The 24351-nt window shown below is 46.2% G+C and overlaps 1 protein-coding gene across 3 annotated transcripts in view; it reads left to right on the forward strand.

Moving 5' to 3' along the window:
- Positions 1 to 10047: 10047 nt before the first annotated feature.
- The window catches only part of EGLN2 (egl-9 family hypoxia inducible factor 2), a 63124-nt gene continuing 48820 nt past the window's right edge, over positions 10048 to 24351 (forward strand). Inside the window, exons 1-2 of one of the 3 annotated variants that reach the window (XM_040323182.1) lie at positions 10048 to 10277; positions 11776 to 12941. In XM_040323182.1, the coding sequence (XP_040179116.1) occupies positions 11952 to 12941 (990 nt within the window). In that variant the 5' untranslated portion in view covers positions 10048 to 10277; positions 11776 to 11951. Of the gene's footprint in view, positions 10278 to 10606; positions 11482 to 11775; positions 12942 to 24351 lie in introns of those variants that run through there. The other 2 variants (XM_040323180.1, XM_040323181.1) reach the window with 2 other exon arrangements.

Below are 24351 nucleotides of genomic sequence, written 5' to 3' on the forward strand. Positions count from 1 at the left end.
TACAAAAGATACAGAGGACATTGGTTTTAGTGATTACAGTGGAACCTTGGATTACGAGCATAATCCATTCCAGGAGAATGCTCGTAACCCAAAGCACTCGCATATCAAAGTGAGTTTCCCCATAGAAGTCAATGGAAACTAAAATAATTTGTTCCGCATTGACTTCTATAGCATGCAATACCGCATGTGGACAGAGGTGGCACCGGAGAGCCTCTGGAATACTCGGAAAGGCTCTGGGACAGCTCGGCTGATCTCGGAAAACCTTGGAAAGGCTCAGGAACTGAGTATTTCCACGTTTTTCTGAACAGCTCCGATCAGCTCCGGCACCCCTGGCCAAATGCGGTACTGCACATCGCTGTGGCTTGAATTCTTCTTATTTTGCTAGACAACACTCGCAAACCGAGTCAGGATTTAAAAAAAAAAAGCTTGTATTGCGAAACGCTCGTTAACCGCGTTACTCGCAATCTGAGGTTTCACTGTACTCATCTGTGAGTCAGAAACTGCTCATAGCTCAAGGAACTCCTAACAACCTTTGGAGGAGCCCAATGCTTCCACAGAACTCTGTTCTGAGAAACCCTTCCCTATAGTGACTCTGTCATGACAAAAACAAAAAAGTTCAAAACTAAAGTAAGCCCAGCCCGGTAAAGAAGATGATGTATACTTGCCTTTGTTGTCAGCTTGTGTTAAAACGCCAACGCGTTGATTGCTCTTGCATCAATGGATAACACAACATACGGTATTTCCTAGTTGGGTAAGATTGCGCCAATCAAAGTTACCATCTTACCCAAGCTGAAGCTACTTTATTACTTTCACAAGCTCTCTGTGAAATCCCAGTCGAATCTCAACAAATTCCAACTAGACATGTTGACATTTACATGGTGGGACAACAAGCATCATACAGTAGCAAAAACTGTTTCTATGGCCCTTAAAGTGGATATAAATCCCCCATACACCCAGTGAAGTGAACTGCCTCAGATGATACACAGAGATTAACCAAATCTCCCTACATAGGGTTTATATGTATATCTGCTGTGTTCACATTTATATACTTTTTAGAAAGTTGAGATCATGTTAGGAGATTTTCTCTTCCTGGTTAACACAGAGTGTGATGTCTGGGCATACAGCCAATATAGCTAACATTGCTGATTGAAGGAAAGGCACACACCCCCTCTCATCATAGGCAGAGACACTCAGAGCTGTTTTGTAACAGGAGCTGCTCTCTGCTAATCTATTTTAGCAACCTCCTTTGACAAAAGAGTCAGGCTGCTTTTGTCTAAAAAGTAAAAAAATATTTTAGGAATTCTCAGACTGATAGCAGAAGAACCATTCAGAAGAGAGCTATAAGACTTAGCTCATTGAAAAGAGATAACAAAATACTGCAGATATATGTGCCCAGCTCAAATTTCATGAATCGGGTTTACATCCACTTTAAGGCCCCATTGGCACTACGCATTTCCCAAGGACACTTTTTTGTATGCAACAGCAAAGGGCAGCCCGTTCATTTGAATGGGCTGCTCTACACACGAGAAATGTGCCAAACTGGGTTGAACAGAAAAAATAATTCCAGTGTGTACCCAGCAGGAAGACCGTTGAAGATTTGATCCCGTATTGATACATCTATTGATCATATCAAGCTTTGTTGACCCTCTGAGCATATACTTTTTAGGGTTCAACATTTCTGGTAAGCCTCTGTGGATTCGGTGGTGGTCCTTTCACAAGTGTGCGTCACAGTTTAAGTGTGGGAATATCGTATGGTTTCTTCTCACTCAAGAATTATTCACTTAGTGGAATTCACCATTCAAGTTTTATTCAGTTCACACATGACTTTTTGGACTTTCACTTTTGCCACATATTTGTTTTTCTGATTACACACCACTCATCTGGTGATTTTTATGTTTGGAATATTTTTTATTTGGTTATTTCGTTTCTGTATCATTCAGTTACTATTCAGCGCTACAATCTGTCTATTGGTTTTTGTGGCTGCTCACTATTTAGATAGCGCAGATTTATTTTGTTTTGGGTCATAGCCAGGAGGGCTGGTGAGTGAGCACAGTCAGGAAGCATGCGTGAGAGAACTATGAGATTTCAGTTTGAGTTGGGTGCAGAACTAAAAGAGAGAACTGTGGGAAGGGCAATAGAAAGAGGTCTCTGTAGCCAGGCTGGTTGGCAGGGCCTGTAGAGAACTATCTGGGAGTGATAGCTGAATGGAGGACAGTTAGCACCTGAACTTTTTCTACACCACAGGGGCCCGGGGTCTTTCTGTTCAGTTGCGAGTCATGGAGCATCCACACTTAAGTTACACTATCGTATTTGGGAGATTAAACTTAATAAAGCTCTTTTCGCTAGAGTATAAATAATATTCTCCCTACCTGGAGGACCCCTGGACGCACTTTGGGACTCCCTTTTAGGATATCTCCACTTGCTGATTTAAAAAAAAAAAAAAATGTGGCTATTGTCCTGTTCTTTCCCATGTCCCGTTTCTGTCCTCCTTTCCTATCCTTTACTACAAGGGTCTCCATAAGCAAAGGGCCAGTTTACGATCTTTCAGAATTAAGGGGGGCCGGATTCTGACCAGTGGGGGTAGAAAATTCCCCAGGGCCGAGCACCAGTGAGAATAAACATGGCCCCAGTGCTGGTGGGCAGTAGGAGGAGGAATAGTGCTCCATCATTGCTATTAGTGGAATAAATAGTGCCCCATTGTTGGTGTCATTGGGAGGAATAGTGAATCATATCATTGAGAGAAATACTGCCCCAAGGGCCGGATGAAGGCTAGTAAAGGGCCACATCTGGCCCCTCGGGCCGCAGTTTGGAGACCCCTGCTTTACTACATCTTTCTCTTGTCTACTTTGGTCTAACATACTACCACACCCCTTTTAAGATGGAGGCTGAAATGACTTGATCATGTAAATCCTGGTGCCTTCATAAAAATCGGACACAAATGAATGCCTGTTGCAGCCTCTCACCTTCTTACTTGCTACAAAGTTACAATGTTGTAGTCTGGTCTCAGACTACCGCTCTCATCTTCCAAGCTAGGCATATTTATGTCTATTGGTCTCAGATCCCAATCTAGGCAAAGTCACCTCTACGGCCTCGTACACACGACCGAGGAACTCGTCGTAAATGAAACATCGTTTTCCTCGACGAGTTCCTTGTTAGGCTTGTCGAGAATCTTGAAAAGCTTTCTTTGCGTACACACGGTCAAGACAAAATCTCATCGTTCTCAAATGCGGTGACGTACAACACGTACGACAGCACCAAAAAGGGGAAGTGTGATTCCACTGGCGCTACCCTTGGGGCTGCTTTTGCTAATCTCATGTTACTGCGTGTTAAGTAATAGTTTGGTGAGAGACGATTCGCGCTTTTCAGTCTGTTACAGCGTGACGAATGTGCTATCTCCATTACAAACCCCACTTTTACCGAAGGCACGCTCCCATCTCATACTTTATTATGAGCATGCGCGGGTTTCTAAGCATACACATGAACGTGTTTCTCGTCGCAAATTAGCCCGACGAGAAACGCGATGAAGAAATTGAGACTCCCGATGAGGAAAAACCAAGGCAAAGTAACCTCTACTGGTCTCAGATCCCAGCCTAGGCAAAGTCGCCTCTACCAGTCCCAGATCACAACCTAGGCAGAATCAACTTTACCAGTCTCAGATCCAAACCTTGTCAAAGTCCAATCTACCAGTCTCTGATCCCAACCTAGGCAAAGTCCCCTCTACCGGACTCGGAACCCAACCTAGGCAAAGTTACCTCTACTGGTCTCAGATCCAAACCTAGGCAAAACCCAATCTACCAGTCTAAGATCCCACCTTGGCAAAGCAACTTCTACTGATGTTAGACCCCAGCTTGGACAAAATCACCTCTACCAGTTTCAAATCCCAACCTAGGCAAAGCAACCTCTACTCTACTGGTCTCGGATCCCAACCTAGACAAAGCAACCTCTACTCTACTGGTCTTGGATCCCAACCTAGGCAAAGTCACCTCTACCAGTTCCAGATCCAAACCTAGGCAAAGTAACTTCTACTGGTCTCAGACTCCAGCTTGGATAAAATCATCTCTACCAGTCTTAAGTCCCAACCTAGGCAAAGCAACCTCTACTGGTCTTGGATCCTAGCCTAGGCAAAATCAACTCTACCAGTCTCAGATCCCAACCTTGTCAAAGTCCAATCTACCAGTCTCTGATCCCAACCTAGGCAAAGTTACCTCTACTGGTCTCAGATGCCAGCCTAGGTAAAACCCAATCTACCAGTCTAAGATCCCAACCAAGGTGAAGCCCAATCTACCAGTCTCAAATCCCAACCTAAGCAAAGTCACCTCTACTATTCTTGAATCCCAACCTAGGCAAATTCACCTCTACTAGTCTCAAATCCCAACCTAGGCAAAGTCACATCCACTAGCTTCTAATCCCAACCTAGGCAAAGTCACATCTATTAGTCTCAAATCTCAACCTAGGCAAAGCAACCCAACCGAAATTTACAAGTCAAGGCTTTTTATTGATAAAATGTAAATTATAGTACAGTTGTATATGTGACACATCTGGAACTTAATAATGTAGTCTTGTAGTCAGATGCACCTCTACTGGTCTCAGATCCCAACCTAGGCAAAGTCACCTATACCAGTCTCAGATCCCAACCTAGGCAAAGTCACCTCTACTAGTCTCAGATCCCAACCTAGCCAAAGCAACTTCTACTAATCTTAGACCCCAGCTTGGACAAAATCACCTCTACCAGTCTCAAATCCCAACCTAGGCAAAGCAACCTCTAATCTACTGGTCTCGGATCCCAACCTAGGAAAAGTTACCTCTACCAGTTCCAGATCCCAACCTAGGCAAAGCAACTTCTACTGGTCTCAGACCCCAGCCTGGGCAAAATCACCTCTACCAATCTCAAGTCCCAACCTAGGCAAAGCAACCATTACTGGTCTTGGATCCCAACCTAGGCAAAGTCACCTCTACCAATCTCAGATCCCAACCTAGGCAAAACCCAATCTACCAGTCTAAGATCCCAAACAAGATAAAATGTAAATTATAGTACAGTTGTATATGTGACATATCTGGAACTTAATAATGTAGTCTTGTAGTCAGATTTACCTCTAGTGGTCTCAGATACCAACCTAGGCAAAGTCACCTATACCAGTCTCTGATCCCAACCTAGGCAAAGTCACCTCTACTAGTCTCAGATCACAACCTAGCTAAGGCAACTGTTACTGATCTTAGACCCCAGCTTGGACAAAATCAGCTCTACCAGTCTCAAATCCCAACCTAGGCAAAACAACTTCTACTGGTCTCAGACCCCAGCCTGGGCAAAGCGACTTCTATTGGGCTCAGACCCCAGCTTGAACAAAATCACCTCTACCAGTCTCAAGTCCCAACCTAGGCAAAGCAATCTCTACTGGTTTCGGATCCCGACCTAGACAAAGTCACCTCTACCAGTTCCAGACCCCAACCTAAACTAAGTTACAAATCAAGGCTTTTTATTGATAAAATGTAAATTATAGTACAGTTGTATATGAGACATATCTGGAACTTAAATGTAGTCTTGTAGTCAGTTTTACCTCTACTGGTCTCAGATCCCAACCTAGGCAAAGTCACTTCTACCAGTCTCAGATTCCAACCTAGGCAAAGAAACTTCTACTGATCTCAGACCCCAGCTTGGACAAAATCACCTCTACCAGTCTCAAATCCCAACCTAAGCAAAACAACCACTACTCTACTGGTCTCGGATGCCAACCTAGGCAAAGCAACCTCCACTCTACTGGTCTCGGATCCCAACCTAGGCAAAGTCACTCCTACCAGTTCCAGATCCCAACCTAGGCTAAGTTACAAGTCAAGGCTTTTTATTAATAAAATGTAAAATATAGTCCCAACCTAGGCAAAGCAACCTCTGCTGGTCTCAGATCCCAGCCTAGGCAAAGTCCCATCTACCAGACTCAGATCCCAACCTAGGCAAAGTCACCTCTACCAGTCTCAGATCCCAACCTAGGCAAAACCCAATCTACCAGTCTAAGATCACAACCAAGGTGAAGCCCAATCTACCAGTCTCAAATCCCAACCTAAGCAAAGTCACCTCTACTAATCTTGAATCCCAACCTAGGCAAATTCACCTCTACTAGTCTCAAATCCCAACCTAGGCAAGGCAACGTCTACTGGTCTCAGACCCCAGCCTGGGCAAAGTCACCTCTACCAGTTCCAGATCCCAACCTAAATTTACAAGTCAAGGCTTTTTATTGATAAAATGTTAATTATAGTACAGTTGTATATGTGACATATCTGGAACTTAATAATGTAGTCTCAGATCCCAACCTAGGCAAAGTCACCTATACCAGTCTCAGTTCCCAACCTAGGCAAAGCAACCTCTACTCTACTGGTTTTGGATCCCAACCTTGGCAAAGTCACCTCTATCAGTTCCAGATCCCAACCTAGGCTAAGTTACAAGTCAAGGCTTTTTATTGATAAAATGTAAATTATAGTACAGTTGTATATGTGACATACTGTTTCTGGAACTTAATAATGTAGCCTTGCAGTCAGATTTACCTCTACTGGTCTCAGATCCCAACCTAGGAAAAGGCCCATCTACTGGTCTCAAATCCCAAGCAAGGAAAAGCCACATGTCAAGGCTTTTTAATGTTAAAATGTAAATTATACTACAGTTGTGTAGTGTGATGGCTCTAGAATTTATTAATGTGGTTTTGAAGTTACTGAAATGTCCACTTTACAGTCAAATTAAAATACATGTTTATAATTATAATTCCCTGTGCATGTCATAACCCTCATTGATCTGATTCGGCCATTAGTCTTTTCCCCTCATCTGATTTTTTAAATAGATTCCAACTCTTCCAAGTTTCTTTGTATTGATGATTTTTACCCTTAGCTGAGAGAACCAGGTCTTCCATAGCTTCTATATTTCCAACTCTATTTATCCACTCTAAGGCCCCGTACACACGACCAGTTTCCTCGGCAGAATTCAGCTTCCGACCGAGTTTCTGGCTGAATTCTGCCGAGGAAACTGGTCGTGTGTACACTTTCGGCCGAGGAAGCCGACGAGGAGCTCGACGAGGAAATAGAGAACATGTTCTCTATTTCCTCGTTGTTCTATGGGAGCTCTCGTCCCGCCGAGCTCCTCGGCGGCTTCAGTGCTGAACTGGCCGAGGAACTCGATGTGTTTGGCACGTCGAGTTCCTCGGCCGTGTGTACGAGGCCTAAGACTGTTGGTGGCCTGGTATCTCTCCAGCGTAAGGGTGTCCCTGCTTTGGCTGCATTCACCATGTGGCACAGTACTGAATTCCAAGTCCTGTCGTGACAAAACGTAGGGAGGTGGCGTTCTGACGTCACCGCGTTTTCCTTCTACCCGGATACGGGCTGTATTCGCTTAAGCTGGCCAGCTTTCATGCTCTGCAAATTTTAATGGAATGTAAGTGCATTTCACCTATTTTAATACGAATAAATTAAGGTTTTACACTATGTGAGCCTCTTTTATTCCTACATACCCTCGGATGGCATATCGGGAGTCCTTCTAAGGATACGAATCACGAGTTTCCATCATCTGGGCTTCATATTGGACACCTCTATCCATATCTCTTACCATGCTGTTTTTGATCTCTTATAATCTGGAGATCAACTCCATTCGGTAAGAGGCTTGATTTGACTGCGGTGGAGGTTCTTTCCTGTCAATCACTTTCCTGTGTGGATTTCCATATACACTTGGGAGACTTATACATTTATTTGCCTGTGGGCGGACTTATTTATGCACATTAATATGAACATTTATGTGTTTTTTTTATTCAATATTTTTTCACTTAGCGCGATCTCCTTTCCTTTGTATATTGTTTGTGTGGTATAACACTTTGGATCGCTGCTTTTTCACTTAAAATAAGCGCAATATTTTTTCTTTACTAAATTCCGATATATCTGAACTGGGATCTGGGAGAGATGAAGTAGGAAAAAAAGAATTATAATGTAAAATAGAATAGGAAGGAGAAACTGACCTCTCTGGTAAGAGTTGTGGTTTCAGAGAGGGAGAGGAGGGGTTTTCCCGTCTCTCTCCCCCTCTTTTATCCCTAAAAATTATGGAAACTGTTTCTTTTTTTTTTCTGGGGGGGGGGGGGGGGGGGGAAAGGACGAATCCCTCACTTGTCTCTCGGTGAGAGAGAGTGAGGATTAAGAAGAGGGTCAGAGCGGGAATGATTTAGAGAGGGAGCTTATGGGACGGCCCAGAGCGAATGTCTACGTAGTATTAGAAGAGAGGACTGGATACGTATTTATTTTTGGTATTGTATTTGCTCTGCACCTACCCATATGTTGTTTTATGTATAATAAGGAAAGAAAAACAAATAAACAGTGGAAAAAAAGAATAGATTGAATAATAAACAGTGTAGATGTTTAACCACTTGGGATCCGCTCTATGGACAAAAGACGTCCACAGCGCGGCTTTCCCTGGACGTCTTGTTGTTGGTGTTCCATGTGCGCGCCGCTGGGGGCGCGCAGCGGGGAAACAACGTGCCCGGCGCATCGCTCGGGACCCGATGCGAGTGCCTGGCGGGCGCGATGTCCGCCAGACACCCGCGATCGTCGGTGACACAGCAGGACGTGGAGCTCTGTGTGTAAACACAGAGCTCCACGTGCTGTCAGGGAGAGAGGAGACCGATCTGTGTCCCTTTACATAGGAACACAGCATCGGTCACCTCCCCCAGTAGTCCCCTCCCCCCACACAGTAAGAACACAATGAGGGAATACATTTAACCCCTTCCTCACCCCCTAGTGTTAACCCCTTCACTGCCAGTCACATTTATACAGTAATTAGTGCATTTTTATAGCACTGATCGCTGTATAAATGTGAATGGTCCCAAAATTGTGTCAAAAGTGTCCGATACGTCCGCCGCAATATCGCAGGCCTGACAAAAACATCGCAAATCGCCGCCATTACTAGTAAAAAAAACCATAAATCTATCCCCTATTTTGTAGGCGCTATAACTTTTGCGCAAACCGATCAATATACGCTTATTGCGATTTTTTTTAACAAAAATATGTAGAAGAATACGTATCGGCCTAAACCGAGGGAAATTTTAATTTTTTAAAAAAAAAATGGGATATTATTATAACAAAAAGTAAAAAATATTGTGTTTTGTTTCCAAATTTTCTGTCTTTTTTTGTTTATAGCGCAAAAAATAAAAATCGCAGAGGTGATCAAATACCACCAAAAGAAAGCTCTATTTGTGGGGAAAAAATGATAAAAATATAATTTGGGTACAGTGTTGTATGACTGCGCAATTGTCATTCAAAATGCGTCAGCGCTGAAAGCTGAAAATTGGTCTGGGCACGAAGGGGGTTTAAGTGCCCAGTAATGAAGTGGTTAAAAAAAAATACATTTTTATACGAACATGAAAAATGAGTTGGCGTGCTAGAACCACACATTGATGGGTGATAAGTACGCCGGTCAGCTTTAGTAAACGCATGGGAAAACACATGGAAAAATACGCATTATAAGCAAGACTGGTCCTAAAAGCGATCTGAACCTCTGGCTGAGTAGAAGTTAATAAGGAGCGCGTCTAGATGAATACGCTCATTAGCGTGCAATTTTATGCGACACGGAAAGAAAAGGGAGCAAAGCCTTTGACGGGCATTCATTGAATCCGCCACCACCAGCACGCCATCAAACCAAATACGCCCAGATCGCCCCAGATCTCCCACTGCCTGTCATTGTCACTCATCTGCCTGTGTATGGCCAACTGCATACAGGGATGACCAATCTGGAGATGGTTTTGGGGAAAATAAATAGAAAGCAGCTTTATATCAGAGTGTTCTAGGCTTCTCCCTCTCCCAATGTATCTCTCCTAGGAGCAGATTGTCCCCGATCTCCTGTCTGATGTATAGAGATCAGAGGGGAGGATGAGCCGCCGACCTCCTCCGGGGACACACATCGTCTATCACGTCTGCAATCAGCGCTGTCACTCTGGGCTCGGCTCCTGCCGGCGCCCTCTAGCGGTCACGATGCGTCAGCGCGGCTTGTCCCCTTGTCACATGATCATGGTGCACGTGTATATGACACAAAGCCTTATGGAGGGGGAGACTTGGTCCAGGAGGAGGGGGCACATCACTACTATTACACAAGCAGCCCTCTCCGTGCCGGGAGGGGGATGTCTGATCTGAGCATGGCCAGCAGGAGCGCAGGGCGAGCGCTGGGAGCCCTATAGAGCCTGGGCACAGGAGCTAGCGCTCACATCCAGCCCTGGGAGCACCAGGGACAGGAGTGGGCACAGGGTAAGGTGGGGAGGGCACAGGTGAGTACAGGGGCAGGTGGGGAAGACACAGGGCAGGGTGTGTACTGGGCTAGTGTGGGCACAGTGTAAGGTGGGGAGGGCACAGGGTAGGTTGGGCACAGTGTAAGGTGGGGTGGGCACAGGGTAAGGTGGGGTAGGCACAGTACAGGTTGGGCACAGGGTAAGGAGGATAGAGTACAGGTGTGGGGTGGGCCAAGGGGTAGTGTGGGCATAGTGTAAGGTGGGCAGGGCACAGAGCAGGCTGGGCACAATAACAGGTGGGTACAGGGGTGGGCCAAGGGGTAGTGTGGGCACAGTGTAAGGTGGAGAAGGCACAGGGCAGGGTGGGCACAGGCTAAGGAGGAGAGAGCACGGGTGGTTGCAGGGTGGGCAGAGGAAGGAGAGAGCACAGTTGGGCACATGGGTATTAGAGAGCACAGGTGGGGACAGGAGTAGGGTGGACTCACGAGAAAGAGACAGCACGGGGTGGGCATAGGGAAAGGAGAGAGAACAGGTGGGCACATGGGAAGGAGAGAGCACAGATGGGCACATGGGTAGGGTAGACACAGATTAAAGTGAAGGAGGGCACAGGGTAAGGTTCAGAGAGCATATGTGGCCACAGGATAAGGTAGAGAGAGTTCAGAAGACTAAAGGGGCAGGGTGGGCACAGGGTAAGTTGAAGAGCTCACAGGGGTAGGATGGGCCCATGTGCAGGGGGAGAGAGCACAGGTGGGCACAGGGTAAAGTGGAGAGGGCACAGGGGGAGGTTGGGTACCAGTTAAGGTGGAGGGGGCACAGGAGTGCACAAGATAAGGTGCTTAGAGCACAGGTGGACACAACGGCAGGGTGGGCACAATATAAGGTGGAGAGAGCACAGCAGGTACAGAAAAAGGGTGGGCACAATGTAAGGTGCAGAGAGCAAATGATTGCGCAGGGTGGGCTCAGGATACGCTTAGAGGACACAGGTGGGCTGAAGCTAGGGAAAGCACAGGTGGGCACAGGGGTAGAGTGCAGAGGGTAATGCTGCATCTCTGCCATCTCCTTCACTGAGTGTAGCACACAGACCTGCACTGTCAGCCGTGTACATCATTGCTCTGCCCTCTCCTGGGCGTTCTATACATTTAGGCGCACACATACGTTCAGAAGGGTGGGGGCTCCAGACAGCCTGCAGACAGCCCCGGGTGTCAGTGTCTGGGCACACTGAGGACGTCGCTCCGCTGTCTCGGTAAGTCACCTAAGCTGACCATGGCAGGGACTTTCTGGATTGGCTGTGGCGCAGAGCCTCGTGCCGATGGCTTATTTTCTCCATGGCAAACAGGAGGCTCTGCATCTGCCTGGCACAGCCAGATGTCCCTGATACCCAGAGTCCTGCAGAAGCATCCCTGGCATATTGCACAGGATTAGCGTTGGGGAGGGTGCGCAGGTTCTATAGATGCTGCCTCAGCCACAGATAGCAGGCAGGGCGTGTTAGCTGGGGCTGGAGGAGTGCTAACCACACCACTCTGTTTGTCTTCTCTAGGAGAAAGTTGTGCTTCGGACTTGATCGCCTGTCACTGCGGAGGAGAGGAGTCTTACTTGTCAGCGGAGGACTAGAATGAGTGCCCTACCCCCGCTGGCTGGTGCTGTGACCTGCACTACCCTGTGAACGATGGGGCCAGGACGTGTGCTACGTGCAGGGGACATGCTCACACTGACATGGATAGAGTGCATCAGCTGGGGCAGCCTCTAAAGAGTGAAGTCAAGCCATCCAGCCAAGACCAGGGGAACTCCAGCGCGGCGTCCACTCTGCCGTGTGCCAGGATGGGGGTTGACAGATACCCACAAGTCACTGTGAAAGCATCTCACCCGCTTCCAGATGTTCACTCTACCATCAGCGCGTTGAATGGGGGAAACAGATTCCACCTGCGCCCCTTAACCATCCCGGGGAAGACCGCTGCTGAGAACCTGTGTGCCGAAGCTGAGGAAGACGCACTTTTGGCATCATGCACGGTGGCTCCAGTGAGGGCTCGGGTGACACCCAACGGGGAAATGCCAATGGCCAGGTCGGCCACCATAGTCAATAGAGATATAGCAGGGTCTTATTCGAGGGACTTGGAAGGTGGCAGCTGTTACCAAGAAATCGTGGTAAATGGGCGAAGGGATGCTGTGCCCGTTAAAAGGAAAAGGACTGGCAGTGGGTTAGCAGAGAATACAGTTATGGTGATGGCACCGGAGAGCGGACCTTCTGTATTCCCTCCCATGGAGGGCAAGAGGCGGAAAAACGAGGTACACACCGATTCTCAGACCCCTCAAGACCTCACCTGCAGGCGAGAGGGGCCTAGTAACTCCAAAATGCCTACGAACAATAATTCGGTGGTCACTCCCCAAAAAATGGCCTTCGATTATATAGTCCCGTGTATGACTTACTACGGCATTTGTGTCAAGGACCACTTTTTAGGGGAAGCTTTGGGCTCGCGGGTCCTCGACGAGGTGGAATTACTTAACCGCAGTGGGAAGTTTCGGGATGGCCAGCTGGTCAGTCAGAGGACTATACCATCCAAAAACATTCGTGGTGACCAGATCGCCTGGGTGGAAGGGAAGGAGCCTGGGTGTGAGAACATCGGGGTCCTCATGTCCAGGATAGACGAGGTTATCATGCACTGTAGTGGAAAACTGGGCAGCTACATTATTAACGGCCGGACCAAGGTGAGCAAAATACCAGCGCCTCTCAATGTTCCTCCTAAGCAGGGCCGCCATCAGGGGGGTACAGGCAGTACACCTGTAAGGGGCCCGGAGGCCCACAGGGCCCCATATGGCAACCCCCCCCCTTTTTTATTTATTTTTTATAAAAAAATATATACATTTTTTTTAATATATTTTAATTTTATTTTTTATTAAAGGGCCAATTTTTTTTTTATTTTTTTTTAATATATATATATATATATTATTAAAGGGCCCAGAGGTCCCCCAGGGCCCCGGATGGCAACCTCCCTTTTTTTTATAAAAAAAAAAATTTTTTTTTAATATTATTTTATTTCTTTTTATATATATATATATATATTTTTATTAAAGGGCTCAGAGGTCCCCAGGGCCCCATGTGGCAAACCCCCTTTTTTTTTTTTTTTTTATAAATGTTTTTTTTTTTTTTTTTTGTTTATATATTTTTTTTTTTTTTTTTAAAGGGCCCAGAGGTGCCCAGGGCCCTGGATGGAAACTCCCCCCCCCTTTTTTTTTTATAAATGTTTATTTAATTTTTTTATATATTTGTTTTTATTTATTTTTTATTAAAGGGCCCAGAGGTTTCTTTTTTTTTTTTATTAAAGGGCCCAGAGGTCCCAGATGGCAACCCCCCTTTTTTTTGTAATTTCTTTTTATAAAAAATAATAAACATTTGTGTGTATATATATATATATATATATATATATATATATATAGGGCCCAGAGGTCCCTATGGCCCCAGATGGCAACCCTCCTTTTGAAAAACAAAAGCTATATATTTTTTTCTTTTTATTAAAAGGCCCAGAAGGCCCCCCGGATGGCTACCCCCCTTTTTTTTATACCCCCCCCCCCCCGCTTCTCAATTTCAGGCGGCAGCCTGAAGCTGTGTAAGGGGCCCCATAATTCCTGATGGCGGCCCTGCTCCTAAGCATGCGTTTTCATTGCAGGTACCAGCACTGCTGTAGAGTGATGTGTAGACCTGAGACATGCCGATCTTTTGTCAGTAAAAATAAATAAATATATATATTTTTTTTAAATCATGGAACTATAAAGCTGTATAAACCCCTAACCTGGCTCTGCCATCAGAAAAGCGTGGTGGCTGCCATTACTGCCCATCTTTTGAAAATACTAGTTGCCTGGCTGTGTCTGGCTTCAATACCTCTGAGCCATATACCCTTTGCCCCTGAAGCCAAGGCATCAGCATGACAGCCAGAAAATTAGCATTCTCAAAGGAGAGGGCAGCAGTGGCAGCTTCCATACTTTTCTCATGATAGAGGCCTTAAAGATTGATAGATAGCACTTGGGGCATGCTTTATTGGCATACAGCAGGGATATGCAATAAGCGGACCTCCAGCTGTTGCAAAACTACAAGTCCCATCATGCCTCTGCCTCTGGGTGTCATGCTTGTGGCTGTCAGAGTCTTGCTATGTCTCATGGGACTTGTAGTTTTGCAACAGCTGGAGTTCTGCTCATTGCATATCCCTGGCATACAGTATAATTGAGTAAGAGACCATTTTAGCATGCCTTGAACAATATTTAGCACTTCTTAAGTGAGTTAGAAGAATCAGAACCAGTGTTAGCACTATGACACATTGGGGGGTTATTTACTAAAATGGGAGAGTTCAAAATCTGGTGCAGCTCTGCATAGCAGCCAATCAGCTTTCCAGGTTTTATTGCCAAAGCTAAACCACTTCAGCCCCTGCTCAATGACCAGGCCATTTTTTGCGATACTGCGCTGCATCGCTTTAACTGACAATTGCGCGGTCGTGCGACGTTGTACCTAAACAAAATTGACCTCCATTTTTCCTCGCAAATAGACATTTATTTTGGTGGTATTTGATCACCTCTGCGGGTTTACATTTTTTGCGCTATAAACAAAAGAAGAGCGACAATATTGAAAAAAATACAATATTTAGACATTTTTGCTATAATAAATATCCCAAATTAAAAAAAAAATAATGTTTTTTTTCCTCAGATTAGGCCGATATGTATTCTACATATTTTTGGTAAAAAAATCGCAATGAGCGTATATTGATTGGTTTGCACAAAAGTTATAGGGGATAGATTTATGGCATTTTTATTATTATTTTTTTTTACTAGTAATGGCGGTGATCTGCGATTTTTATGGGGACTGCAACATTGCGGCGGACAGATCGGACACTTTTGACACATATTTGGGACCAGTGACAATTATCCAGCGATCAGTGCTATAAAAATGCACTGATTACTGTATAAATGTCACTGGCAGGAAAGTGGTTAATGCTGCGGGGTGATCAAGGGGTTAACTGTGTTCCCTGGGTGTGTTCTAACTGTAGGGGACTGACTAGATGAGGAGCGAGATCGGTGTTCATACTTAGTATGAACACACAATCTCTCTCCTCTCCCCTGAGAGGACCGGGATCTGTGTGTTTACACACACAGATCCCGATTCTCGCTTTTGTCACAAGCGATCGCGGGCGCCGCGCCCGCCGGGCACTCGCATCGGCTCCAGGCACACGCTGCGTGCATGCATGCGCCTCCTACAGCATCTTAAAAGGCCGACATAGATTTATGGCGGCTCGCCCAGGGGTAAAACTGCGGCGGCCGGTCGGGAACCGGTTAATTGAACAAGTTGAAGTTAGAAGCTGATTGGCTACAATGCACAGCTGCACCAATTTTTGTACCTCCAGTGTTAGTAAATCAACCCAATTCTGTTTTCTTGAAACAAGTCTTCTGACTTTTAAAGTGACAGATGTTTTCCAGGATGCTTGGAGATTTTTTTTTTAAAGCGCCGTAAAAGATTTTAGTAACTTTCCAGTACCGCTTTGTTGACCAAATGTTTCTTTGATTATTGCGATCAATGTTTTCTTTTTCATTCTGCTGATGAGAAAATTAGGGAGCGTATTGGGACCTTAGATCTCAAAATGTGGCAACAAATACTTTTTATAGACCGTTCTCAAAATGGATTATGAACACAAATTTTGGGTTACCGTATTTATTGGGGTATAGCGCGCTCCCGCGTATAGCACGCACCCCTAAATTTGCCCGAAATTCCTTTGGAAAAAAGATTTTTTGTACTTACAGTTTTGGTGTCTTGCACGGCGTCCATTGGCGGCCTCGTCGGGTCCGGTGTCCGTCTGCGACTTCGGGTGTCCTCTTCGTCGGGTCCGGCGTCCTTCTGCGGCGTCCTCGCGTCCTCCCCGCTCGTTTCCCGTGCCGAGTTTGAATACTGCGCCGACATATACAGAGCGCAGTACACTCGTGTATGGTCGGGCAGGCTCGGCTACTCTCGCGCTGAAGTCCTGTACGTCCAGGACGTCAGCGCGAGAGGAGCCGAGACTGGCCGACTATACACGAGTGTACTGCGCTCGGTATATGTTGGCGCGGGTATCAGCGTATATCACGCACCCACGATTTTGCCCTGATTTTCAGGGCAAAATAGTGCGCGGTATACGCCGATAAATACGGTATTTAATACTTTAAAATAATTTCTTTTTTTTTTTTAATGTTAGTTTTGTTTTGTTAGATCTTTGCTTTTACTTGTTTCTTTTCTTGTCTTCAGAGCATGCAATCTGTCATGAGAAGGAAGGACTCTGTGGGGTTGATTTATTAGAACTGGAGAGTGGATTATAAATATGGTGCAGCTGTGCACGGTAGCCAATCCGCTTCTAAGGCTGGCCATACATTATACAATTATCCTCTAGATTTACCAAACCATATAATATGAGGTCAAACCTAAAAACTCTCAGGGCCAGATTCATAGAGAACTGCGTATCGTCTTTAAGTTACACCGCCGCAAGTTTTCCTCGTAAGTGCTTGATTCACAAAGCACTTGAGTGTAACGTAAAGACGTCCGGCGCAAGCTCGCCTAATTCAAATGGGGCGTGTACCATTTAAATTAGGCGCGCTCCCGCGCCGAACGTTCTGCGCATGCTCCGTTAGTAAATTTCCCGACGTGCTTTGCGCGAAATTACGGCGCCCCGACGTATTGTTTGAACGGCGACGTGCGTAACGTATCCCTGGACGTCATAGGAAAAAAAAAAAATTTGAAATTCGACGCGGGAACGACGGCCATACTTAACATGGCTGGTCTAAAGTTAAGCCATGAAAAAGCAGGCTTAACTTTGCGACGGGAAAAAACGACTTGCGACGACGTAACGCACGCGAGTACCTTTGTGGATCGCCGTAAAAGCAAATTTGCATACCCGACGCTGGAAAACGACGCGATCTCCACCCAGCGGCGGCCAAAGTATTGCAGCCTAAGTTTCGAAGGCGTACGAAGCCGTAAGCCTGTCGGATCTTAGCCAAATGCTGTCGTATCTTGTTTGTGAATCACAAATTAAGATACAACGCGCCAAATTTGAAAATACGCCGGAGTATCAGTAGATACTCTGGCGTATTTCTTCTGTGAATCTGGCCCTCAATTTGTATCCAATCAGGCTACATGGTTGAAGTTAAATCTAAAGAAAATTGAATAAGAAAATTGTATAATGTATGGCCAGCTTAACTTTAGTTTGTACAATTAAGCTTTGACAAAAAACAAAACAAAAACTGGAAGCTGCACCAGATTTTGCAGTCTCCAGTGTAAGTAAATCAATCCCTGTGTCCTGTAGTCCATGGTTGTGTCATTCCAGCAGGAGATGGACCCAGGTGATATTTGTTCTCGTCGTCTCCACTGGGCCATAGGGCTGTTTTGTCAACGTGATCATGTTTAATAAGTAGAGCAAAGCTTACTGAGCTTAAATGTCACGTATTTCTGTAAGAGTGGCTTAGTTGTGCCGGCAGATTTATGATCGTGGCCGAAGCGCAGGAGAGAGGAATGTGTAGGACATAACATATTGGAACTTTGGCTTTCTGTCACCAACACACATTCCATGCACAATAGATACATCTGCAATTGTGTTGTCCAATATTTGTCATATTTGGGTCTTCGGGTGTCAGTCAATAACATCATGGTGACAAGCTAAGTGACTGTAACAGCAGGATAGGCTAAGGCATGGATTTGCAATTGGCGGACCTCCAGCTTTTGCAGAACTACAAGTCCCATGAGGCAAAGCAAGACCCAGACAGCCACAAGGACGACACCCAGAGGCAGAGGCATGATGGGACGTGTAGTTTTGCAACAGCTGGAGGTCCACTAATTGCATATCCCTGGGCTAAGGGTTACCATAGATGGGCAGATGTTACCAAGATTGAAGTGTTACTGAGACCCAGCTCCATGGTGAAGACCTAAGTGACTGTCAAAGCATTTAGATCAGGGGTGTCAAACTCAATTTCATTGTGGGTCGCATCAGCATTATGATTGGCCTCAAAAGGGCCGGTTGTATCTGTAAGATTAGATGTCCAGCACGTCCCCTCCCCTTTACATTAGATGTCAAGAGGCACCCCACCATCAGAAGTTGAGTCCCCCCACTCTCCCTTACACCACAGTGCACCCCCCTTTCCTAATGCTGCTGGAAAGAAACTGGATGCATTGCTTGAAAACAGAAAGTACAGGGTCTGGAGTAGGACCAGAGGAGGGCTGGAACTCCCCTGTCGCTGCAGGAGAGATGCGAGGGCCACATGAAATGGCCTGGAGGGCCGGATTCGGCCCGCGGGCCTTGTGTTTGACACCTGTGCTTTAGATGGTCAGATGTTACAAAGAACAGTGTTAGGTCTTCTCCATGAAGTTGGGTTTTACTTAGGTGGGCACATGTTACCAAAACCAAGTTTTGGTGAGGCTAAACTCTATGGTGAAGCCCTAAATGACCATAACAGCAGAAAAAGGCCAGGGGCAGCCTAATGCCTAGTACACATGACTGGGACTCCCAACGGGAAAAGGTCAGTCGGAAATCCCGAGGGGAAAACCGAGAACCTGCCATTGACTTTTCCCCCATAGGCCCCGTACACACGACCGAGGAACTCGACGTGCCAAACACATCGAGTTCCTCGGCGAGTTCAGTGTGGAAGCCGCCGAGGAGCTCGGCGGGCCGACTTTCCTCATTGAACAACGAGGAAATAGAGAACATGTTCTCTTTTCGGCCCGACGAGTTCCTCGACGGGTTCCTCGCTGAAAAATGTACACACGACCGAGTTTCTCGGCAGAATCCAGCTCCGACCGAGTTTCTGGCTGAATTCTGCCGAGAAACTCGGTCGTGTGTACGGGGCCATACAGACGTTCGGTTTTCCCATCGGGAAAACTCCAATGAGAGCTTTTCCTCAGGAATCCCGACCGTGTGTATGCTCCATCAGAGTTTTTCCCCACAGGAAGCCAAAAATGTTAATTTTCCGCCGGGAAAAAGTCCGCCGGGAATCCCAGCGGGGAAAAAAATAGAGCAGGTTCTCTTTTTTTTTTTTTGTCCCGCGGTTTTTGGGCAGTTTCCCCGTCTGAAAAACTGCGAGGAGCATACACACGTCCGGGATTTCCAGCCAAAAGCTCTCCTCGCAGTTTTCCCATCGGGAAACCCGGTTGTGTGTACGGGGCATTAGATTAGAAGATATTAACAAGAATCGTGCTTTGGTGAGACCCAACTCTGCGCTGAAGACCTAAGTGACTGTAGCAGCAGGACATGCTAATGCCGCGTACACACGATCGGAAATTCCGACAAGAAAACCGTGGATTTTTTCTGACGGAATGTTGGCTCAAACTTGTTTTGCATACACACGGTCACACAAATCTTGTCGGAAATTCCGACCGTCAAGAACGTGGTGACGTACAAGACGTACGACGAGCCGAGATCAATGAAGTTCAATACGCAGTTCGGCTCTTCTGTTTGATTCTGAGCATGCGTGTTTTTTGTGCGTCAGAATTGCATACAGGCGAGCGCATATCTGATCCCAGCCTTAGTTGCAGAGGACCTCCAACCTATTCACACAATTCAAGTTAGGGATCCATTGCAGCCTGATTGTCGTATGCGATGCCGACACCAGTTCTGAAACCTTAGCCCTCCCAGTATTGGCATTGTGATCCAGTCAGTTGCGTTTTTTTTTGTGGGCTAGCAATCCAAGATATCCTGGCATTAATTATAAATGAGCAGACTAATGATAATCAATACTCTAAAGTAGAGGTGCACCGAAATGGAAATTTCAGAACCGAAACAAGACCGAAATAAAAAAAAAATGTCAGGCCGAAACCGAAACCGAAAATTACTTTTATTTATTTTTTTTATAATTGTATGTTAACCACTTGCCGACCGGCCACCGCTGTTATACGTCGACAAGTTGGCTCGGCTGGGCGAGAGCACGTAGTATGACGTCCTCTCTCCCAGCCGCCACTAGGGGCACGCGCGCGCACCCCCCGCTCGCCCCCGACTCCCGTGCGTGTGCCCGGCGGGCGCGATCGCCGCCGGGCACACGCGATCGCTCGGTACAGAGCGGGGACCGGGAGCTGTGTGTGTAAACACACAGCTCCCGGTCCTGTCAGCAGGGGAAATGCTGATCTTCGGTTCATACAATGTATGAACAGAGGATCAGTGTTTCCCCTAGTGAGGCCACCCCCCCCCCCACAGTAAGAACACACCCAGGCATACTTCCCCGCCCCCTAGTGTTAACCCCTTCACTGCCAGTGGCATTTTTATAGTAATCCAATGCATTTTTATAGCACTGATCGCTATAAAAATGCCAATGGTCCCAAAAATGTGTCAAAGGTGTCCGAAGTGTCCGCCATAATGTCGCAGTACCGAAAAAAAAAAAACGCTGATCGCCGCCATTACTAGTAAAAAAAATATAATAAAAATACCCCCTATTTTGTAAACGCTATAACTTTTGCGCAAACCAATCAATAAACGCTTATTGCGATTTTTTTTAATGAAAAATATGTAGAAGAAAACGTATCGGCCTAAACTGAGGAAAAAAAATGTTTTTTTATATATTTTTGGGGGATATTTATTATAGCAAAATGTAAAAAATATTCATTTTTTTCAAAATTGTCGCTCTATTTTTGTTAGTCACCGCAGAGGTGATCAAATACCACCAAAAGAAAGCTCTATTTGTGGGAAAAAAAGGACGCCAAATTTTGTTTGGGAGCCACGTCGCACGACCGCGCAATTGTCTGTTAAAGCGACGCAGTCCCGAATCGCAAAAAGTACTCTGGTCTTTGGGCAGCAATATGGTCCGGGGGGTAAGTGGTTAAAACACCACCCCCACCTCCTGCCACCATCACCTCCTGCCCCTCAACCTCCTGCCACAGTGCCACCATCACCTCCTGCCACAGTGCCACCATCACCTCCTGCCCCACAACCTCCTGCCACAGTGCCACCATCACCTCCTGCCCCACAACCTCCTGCCACAGTGCCACCATCACCTTCTGCCACCATCTTCTTTATTACCTTGAAGCAGAGCTGGACTCTGGGCTGTGCTGTCACGGCTCCCTCCTCTGCCTATGGCGAGTTTCACTGCCAAAGTGTCCCTCCTGAGTCCTCCTGACTCGATCGGCTATTCAAAAATGGCGTATCTGTGCATGCGCCGCCCGGCCGAGAGCATACGAGCTTTCCCGAGCCCGAAGCCGGCCGGGGTCGGGAAAGCTCGTATCCGCTCGGCCGGGCGGCGCATGCACAGATACGTAATGGCACCACCCGGCGCCATTTTTAAATGGCCGATTGAGTCAGGAGGACTCAAGAGGTACACTTTGGCAGTGACACTCGCCATAGGCAGAGGCAGAGGACGGAGCCGTGACAGCCCAGTGGCCATCATTTTTATGGGCACCCGATGCCCATATCGGCAATTTTTAAGCTGTCTGTTTTCGGCCGATATGTAGCGGCCGATATGTAGCGGCCACCGATATATCGGTGCATCCCTACTCTAAAGTTATCGGTTGTAGGAATTTTCTGAGCGGCTCGGAAATCGCTGTACACTCCATTCAGTCCGGAGAAGAGGTTGGAACTGTAGGGAGGATGTCGGATAATTTTGTAGCATCTCCCAGTTGTTTTCCTCCAGCAAAGTCAATGACATCTCTGTCAGATCTTTGTCTGAACTGGTCATAGATGAGAACCAAACATTCTAGTTTCCCGCACAGTAATAGAAATGCTTATGTGATGACTGTATTGGCTGTATACACTGACAGCTGCAGGCCGTCTACACCTTGTCTGTCCTCCCTACTGCTCACTATGGAATGTTTCAGATTTCCTGTAAAGGATGTTTTTGTTGGGATCATGACCCCAAGAGCAAGACCTACATCTAAAGTTCTTCTAGTGAAGCTCTATCTTATTTTCTAGTTTTGGGTAAAGTGAAGATGGGTTAGAACCTCTGTCAGTGTGTTTATTGCCATACAGTGAAAAAGTATTCATACCCCTTGAAATGTTCCACATTTTGTCACGTTTCAACCAAAAACGTAAATGTATTTTATTGGGATTTTATGTGATAGACCAAAACAAAGTATAATTGTTAGGGTTGTCCCGATACCGATACCAGTATCGGTATCGGGACCGATACTGAGCATTTGCGGGAGTACTTGTACTCCCGCAAATGCCCCCGATGCCAGATCCGATACTACCCCCGCCACCGTTGCCGCCGCATACCACAACGCCGCCGCCTAGTTAATCAACGCGCAGAGAACATTACAGCTTTCATTTGAATAGCTGTCTGTTCTGCGCCGCGTATAGACACTCCCCCTTGCTCAGGATTGGACGGGTGATCTGTATATCATAGTGCAGATCACCCGTCCAATCCCGAGCAAGGGGGAGTGTCTATACCCGGCACGGCGGGGAACACACAGCTATTCAAATGAAAGCTGTAATGTTCCCTGCACGCTGATTAACTAGGCGGTGGCATCTGGGTATGGGGAGACATGGCTGCATATGTGGGGGACATGGCTGCATATGTGGGGGACATGGCTGCATATGTGGGGGACATGGCTGCATATGTGGGGGACATGGCTGCATATGTGGGGGGACATGGCTGCATATGTGGGGGGACATGGCTGCATATGTGGGGGACATGGCTGCATATGTGGGGGGACATGGCTGCATATGTGGGGGGACATGGCTGCATATGTGGGGGACATGGCTGCATTTGTGGGGGGATATGGCTGCATTTGGGGACACATTTAAAAAAAAGTATCGGTATTCGGTATCGGTGAGTACTTGAAAAAAAGCATCGGTACTTGTACTCGGTCCTAAAAAAGTGGTATCGGGACAACCCTACCGAAAAACGATGTGAAGCCCACACACGATCATTTTAAATGGCGTTTTTAAAAACTTTGTTTTTTTCATGCCGAAAAACGATCGTGTGTACGCGGCATTAGTCCTCTTCATCTTTTTTTCTTTTGGACTTTATTGGACTGTTTTTTTTACCTGTAAGGGGCCCTGGGGACCATTGGGCCCCCTTACAGGGGTAATGCAAAAAATAGATAAATAATAAAAAAAAAAAAAAAAAAAAACGGGAGGGGGGCCAGCCGGGCCCCTTACATGTGTAATGCCTGTACCCCCCTGATGGCATCCCTGAATGTAGATAAAAACAAACTGTGCAGCTTTAACTTAAAAAGTTAGATATAGGTATAGGTCATTTACATACCTCCAGAAGCCTGGCCGAAACACTCCCATAAATGGCATCATCCTGTCCTTCTATGTTGCTAGGATGTTGCTAAGACCCTCCCAGCCTATTCAAACATCTTAGCATGCACTCTCTCTCCCCTGTAGCAGTAGCTCTGATCTTAGTAAGATGGTGGATTACACATGTGCGTGGGTTTTAGCGCTTGCTCCTCTGATGGTTGGGGAGAGCAGTAACAGCTGGGAGAGTCTTAGCAACGCCCTAGCAACAAGGCAGGATAGGATGATGCTATGTCTAGGAGTTTTTCAGCAAGGTATCGGAAGGTAAGTACATAAAAAGCAAAGTGGGATATATATTTTTTATTTGGGTTTAGATAAAGTTTAGGATTGTACATTGCTTCGGAAGGTGGGTTTGGCATTAGCAACCTATTTTCTTATTGGCTTTTCCCAAAGTGTTTGTACTTGTACCGAGTCCTAAGGATCTCTCTAGATATTGTATGATAACACATTCTTTAATTCAGTTCATCCATTGAAACAGTTCCTACCGTACGACCCTTGTAAGTGATACTATCTGTGTCCCTGTTTATACAAGACCAAGTATGCTGAAGAGCAGGAGAATAGTCCCGTTGTACTGGCGGTGTCATGGCGCTTTGCTGCGTGTCGTGTCTTAAAGGGGGATTTGGGCTTGTGCTGGGTGCTCCTTCCTTTTTTTTTTTCTTTTTTCTCTCATGGTTAACATTAGTGGATCTGATTTAAATCAAGTCGATTTAAATCTCGATTTAAATAATGATTTAAAACACTAGTAAAAAGGCTTGATTTAAATAATAATTTTTAAATAGCAACTGTCATCTCTGTTCTGCAGCGGCTCCTCCTCTGACCCACCAACAGCCCCATTCACTTTCATGGGACGGCTGGGGATGTGGCATTGACACAACAAGGTGAGAGACGTGGATGCC

This window comes from Rana temporaria, chromosome 9 (genome assembly GCF_905171775.1).
Source record: "Rana temporaria chromosome 9, aRanTem1.1, whole genome shotgun sequence".
Lineage (NCBI taxonomy): Eukaryota > Metazoa > Chordata > Amphibia > Anura > Ranidae > Rana > Rana temporaria.